This window comes from Theobroma umbraticum, unplaced genomic scaffold (genome assembly GCF_002168275.2).
Source record: "Theobroma umbraticum cultivar Fairchild unplaced genomic scaffold, ASM216827v3 scaffold_51.0, whole genome shotgun sequence".
NCBI lineage: Eukaryota > Viridiplantae > Streptophyta > Magnoliopsida > Malvales > Malvaceae > Theobroma > Theobroma umbraticum.
In genome coordinates, this window is record NW_018397260.1 from 5464741 (window position 1) to 5470260 (window position 5520).

Genomic DNA, 5520 nt, shown 5'->3' on the forward strand with positions numbered 1-5520 from the left:
AAAAAAATATAAATTTTCATATAAAGACACACAACAATTTTAATTTCGAAAATACACCAAGTAAAATCTAGCAAAATGGTTAAGCTTACCTATTTGGCTCAACTCTATCTCTACACTACCTATAATTGTCATTACCATGCATGTGACGATTAGTAGGTGAAGGAAAGGGAAAAAGTCCACCCTGTAGCCCCTCCATTGAACATGGACAAAGATAAAAACACAAATTTTCATATTAAGACACATAATATTTTTAATTTTAAAAATATACCAACACTTAAAAGCCAATTAATGCAATAAAATTGTTATAGTTTTGTTCGGTTTAGAGCTCGTGTTTTTTTTTTCTTAAAAGATGAACTCATATTTCTTAACGAACTTTATTTCATTTGTATATTTTTAAAAATTATAAATTAATAAAAAATGTGAGAACTTCTTCTAACACTAGTAATATTTAATTTAATTTCTTACCCATGGTAAGTTAGTAAGAATATACAAATATTTGCACACGAGTACAATTTCTCGAAGCTAAAAAAAATTAGATTCGTATTTTTATAAAATTATTAATGTTTATACCTTTTTAAGTATAACTTGAAAGTCGATTAATGTAAGAAAATTATTAAGAATTTGTTTGATTTAGAACTTGCGTTTCTTGGAAGACAAACTCATGTTTCTTAAGGAACTTGTATATTTTACTTTATGTTTATCTCCTTGCACACTATATTTTTTTTTTCGTTGAAAAAATGTCCATGTTAAATGTAGCAAAATGGTTAGGCTTGCCTATTTGGCTCGGCTCTATCTCTTCGCTGCCTATAATTATCATTACAATGTATGTGACTCTTAGTAGGTGAAGGAAGGGAAAAAAATCCACGCTGTGGCCCCTGCATTGAACATGGACGAAGATAGAAGCATGTTTTTCCTAAAATACCCAAATAAAAGTTGAATTTCCAAAAACGCCCTAGTCCCAACTACCACCGAAGCCACGTCTTCCACCAGACACCAGTCTTGGCTGTCCCTTGCGCGAAACACGAAAAAGGAAAATCGCACACGCATAATAAGGTCTTCCCTCTCACCTATAAAATCCTTCGTAATCATCCTCTCTCTCTCCCCAGGTACCTAGCTCTTCAGACCCAAAAAAAAAAAAAAAGGAAAAAAAAGGGAAAAGGGGAAGCCAAGCGAGATTCAGAGTATTCACCGAAAATGGCTCTCACCAACTCCTCCATTCTTCCAACCAAATCCCTGCTTCAATCTCAACCATCGACGCCTTTCTCTAAAACCAAGCCATTCTCTGTTGTTCGAATCTCCGCCGTCCATTCATCTGACTCACCCAAGAACCCCATCGTCTCTGATAAATCTGCTAAGCAGCCAGCGACTGCTCCACTCGCTGCTACCAAATCCGCTACTGCTGCTTCACCCGCCGTTGCTCCTTCGCAAAATGCGGTTCCCGGGAAATGGACCGTCGACAGCTGGAAGTCAAAGAACGCGTTGCAGTTGCCGGAATATCCGGATCAGACGGAGCTTGATTCAGTGCTCCGGACTCTCGAAGATTTCCCTCCTATTGTCTTTGCTGGAGAGGCTAGGAGTCTCGAGGAAAAGCTCGGGGAAGCCGCCCTGGGAAACGCTTTTCTGTTGCAAGGAGGAGATTGCGCGGAGAGCTTTAAGGAGTTTAATGCTAACAACATTCGTGATACTTTCAGGATCCTTCTTCAGATGGGTGCCGTTTTGATGTTCGGTGGTCAAATGCCCGTTATCAAGGTCAAAACTCAAAAATTTACCTAACAATTTGACATTTTTCTGTTGTTTTTACTTACAAGTTTGTTAACTTGTTCTTTTCTTCTTTAGGTGGGAAGAATGGCCGGGCAGTTTGCGAAGCCGAGGTCGCAGCCGTTCGAGGAAAAGAATGGAGTGAAACTGCCGAGTTACAGAGGAGATAATATAAATGGGGATGCTTTCGAGGCGAAGGCTAGGATTCCTGATCCCCAAAGAATGATTAGAGCTTACTGTCAAGCTGCAGCTACTTTGAATCTTTTGAGAGCTTTTGCTACTGGAGGTTACGCTGCTATGCAAAGGGTTACGCAGTGGAATTTGGATTTCACCGAACACAGCGAGCAGGGAGATAGGTAAATTTTGGCTCAATTTTCTATTTTTGGTTTGGTTTGGTTTGATTCGGTCTTCAGTTTCTATTTGTTCATGTTTTATTGGAATTTTATGATGGAGAACAAGTTGGTGTTTTTATAGGGAAGTCCTGATATTTGGTCATTTGCCCCTGTTTTGTCGTGTTGTGTGCTTTTACTGTATTTTGAATGTATGCTCTGTTTAGAGATAATTATGTTATGTTTATGTGCCATTTTTGTCCTATCTTATTTTCGGAAGTTCAAAATATTGTTTGCGTGCTTCTTTTGGTTGGTTATTTAAGAATCAAATAAGTTCCATGAGTTGGATTTTCATCAGCTACTTCATAGGTTTTTACATTTTTGGCATGTGCGTAAATTATAGATTCTAAAGTCTTTGTAACTCCAACATAACATGTCGATTTTCCTCTTGAATTCCTGTTTTGCTTCATTTATTTCTCCTTTTGGCGCGCGGGTTTTGATAGTAGTTTTATACTTCTTTTAAGGTAAAATAACAGATCATAACTTTCAAAAAGGTTAAAATTTTAAAATATATTTACTGTTTCCTGTATGTGGCAGGTACCGCGAACTAGCTCATCGCGTTGATGAGGCCCTTGGATTCATGGCGGCAGCTGGACTGACAGTTGACCATCCTATCATGACAACAACTGAGTTCTGGACATCCCATGAGTGCTTGCTCTTGCCATACGAACAGTCCCTTACCAGGCTAGATTCTACTTCAGGCCGTTACTATGACTGTTCTGCCCATTTCCTTTGGGTTGGGGAACGTACTAGACAATTGGACGGTGCTCATGTTGAGTTTCTGAAAGGAGTTGCTAATCCTCTTGGGATTAAGGTAATTACATCTAAGTATACTCTGTAAGGAATAATTTGTAGGTTTGTATAAAGGAATTAAACAACCAGGTGCTATATTATATGTGTTTTCTTATTTAATTATGCTTTTGAATCTTCAGTTACTAATTCTTGTCTAAGAATGAACCTGGTATTGAAACATGGATCTTACATGCAACTAAATTTAGCAATTAGTTGAATTGCTTGTCATCAACCCTTCTTTGACAAGAGTTTGCTTTTGATACTTTTTTAATGAGTTTTGATCATAAATTGGTGGTAGTGAAATGACTAACAAAGGGGCTTTTCTGCTGCAGGTGAGCGATAAGATGGATCCAAATGAGCTAGTTAAGCTGATTGAAATTTTTAACCCTCAGAACAAACCTGGAAGGATAACAATTATCACAAGAATGGGTGCTGAGAACATGAGAGTTAAGCTTCCCCATTTAATTAGAGCAGTCCGCCGGGCTGGGCAAATTGTCACTTGGGTTAGTGATCCTATGCATGGGAACACCATAAATTCTCCTGTCGGTCTCAAAACTCGTTCCTTCGATTCCATAAGGGTACGTCACTCATTACTTCACCTCTTTTACTGTGAAGGATTAGTTGCTGATAATTTCTTTGAATGTGCAGAAATAGTCATTTGTTATGTGAGTCACTTACTATTTAAAATTAGGGAAACCCTGGTAATTTCAGAGTTTTAAGGAATAGTTTCTCATCACATGGAATACTATAAAATGCCGTTTCCCATTATGCACATGACTAGACAAACTAACTTGGAATGCTAGAAAATTTGGAGTGCATTTTGTGTGCGTCTTGAAGCCTTGCATAATTGAATTTATAGCTTAAAAACCGATTTCCCTTGCGTCTTGTTATTGAATCATATAGTACATGAGGTATGGCTATTGAAAATTGCTTTATGTTTAATGTAATTGCCAAAACTATGGCAATAAGCATGATTATAACATTGACAGTTCACTCTTTAAAGCATTTATAATGTAAGGAAACCAAATTAATCCTTTTGGGTGGTCACACTTTGTAGCGTCGAAGAAAATTTTTTGCATTTTCTAGGAAGAGATTTTTGAAGTCAAATATATTTGGAGGGGTTAATGCAATTGTCAAAACTATAGCCATAAGCATGATTCAAACATTATTTATAATGTAAGGAAATTGATTCAGTCTTATTGGATGGTGTTGTTATGTAGCTTCAAAGAAATTATTGCATTTTTTAGGAAGAGAGTTTTGAAGTCAAATATGTTATGGTGGGGTTGGTGGGAAATGGACTACTTCTTAAAACTTTTTTGGGCCAAACAGTCTAATGAGATTACTTAAGCATGATCATAGTAATTTTAGGTTAGAATTTGTCTTCAGTTGGTAGGTGGTCATATTTCCCTGTCCTATGATGGATTCAAACATATGTTGCAATATAAAATCTCTTTAAAGTTTACTTTAGCCTACTCTTGATGAGCCTCAATTGACCTCGGGTAGCACTGGGAAAGATTCTGTTGTTTTGTTTCTTTTAATATGGTTGCCTTATAATTAGATCCAAAACTTTTTTAGTTCACATAAAATATGGATGATGATGTCAATCTGATAAGTTAATTTCATTTTATAACATATCCTTTTGTTTATTTTTAATATTAATTAATTTTGCATCTATTTGGCAGGCTGAAGTGAGAGCTTTCTTCGACGTGCATGAGCAAGAAGGAAGTCATCCTGGAGGAGTTCATCTAGAGATGACGGGCCAGAATGTGACAGAATGCATTGGTGGATCAAAAAATGTTACATTTGATGACTTGGGTTCACGCTACCACACCCACTGTGACCCTCGGCTCAATGCCTCACAATCTCTTGAGCTTGCCTTCATCATAGCAGAGCGCCTTAGAAAGAGGAGGATCAGCGCACAAAAATCTCTGGCCTTGGGGCTGTAGAGTGGCCTCAAGAATCCAGCCACCAGCCGACCAATATGTTTGTTCTTTTTTTTTTTTCTTCCTTTCTCTAAGTTGTTATTGGCACTACATTAATACTTTTTCCTTTGGGATTTTTAAGTTATGTCCTTTATTGTATGTGCATACTGGGAGAAAGTGACGGCTTTGAGGAATAAATAATTAAGCTATGAATGAATTCTGAAATTGCTCGGAAGACTGCGTTCTATGATTGTTGTGGTCATACAAAGTTTTCACATGGAAGAAAGGGTAAAAGGTTGGGGTATTCATTTAGTCCTTCTTGTCACTATCAAGGTATACGGTGTGAACTTCGAGGGAAACTTGGTAACCGTGCGGGGATGGTGATTGACGGCTGCACGCAAGCCCCCGCTCGGCCCAGACAGTCCGATCTCCAGGACAGCAAACATTAGAGCGGGCTCAATATGTCTAAAGCCCATAAAGCTGAATTACTGCCTCAATTTAAGACTAACCTGTAAGCCTGATCCAAAAACCATCTTAACTCAGTCTAGTTTGAACTTTCAAGAGAAAATATGGAATTTGTGGGATGATTAGGCAGGCAGATGAATGCTGCTTGTTACGTCTACCTAATGCTTGTCTTAAGCATTATATGCTTAGTGGGC

General features: G+C 37.8%; 1 protein-coding gene across 1 annotated transcript; it reads left to right on the top strand.

Moving 5' to 3' along the window:
- Window positions 1–1089: 1089 nt before the first annotated feature.
- Window positions 1090–5096, top strand: LOC110417311 (phospho-2-dehydro-3-deoxyheptonate aldolase 1, chloroplastic-like). The gene is made up of 5 exons (XM_021429583.2): window positions 1090–1749; window positions 1837–2114; window positions 2685–2961; window positions 3272–3517; window positions 4622–5096. The coding sequence occupies exons 1-5, from the start codon at window positions 1195–1197 to the stop codon at window positions 4883–4885; spliced, it is 1620 nt and encodes a 539-aa protein (XP_021285258.1). The 5' UTR covers window positions 1090–1194; the 3' UTR covers window positions 4886–5096.
- Window positions 5097–5520: the final 424 nt, after the last annotated feature.

Excerpts from the sequence above, each read along its gene's own strand:
- LOC110417311 (XM_021429583.2), top strand. The coding sequence starts at position 1,195 with ATGGCTCTCACCAACTCCTCCATTCTTCCAACCAAATCCCTGCTTCAA. Across the intron at positions 1,750-1,836 it reads GTCAAATGCCCGTTATCAAG|GTGGGAAGAATGGCCGGGCA; the intron begins GTCAAAACTCAA and ends TTTCTTCTTTAG. Across the intron at positions 2,962-3,271 it reads CTAATCCTCTTGGGATTAAG|GTGAGCGATAAGATGGATCC; the intron begins GTAATTACATCT and ends TTTCTGCTGCAG.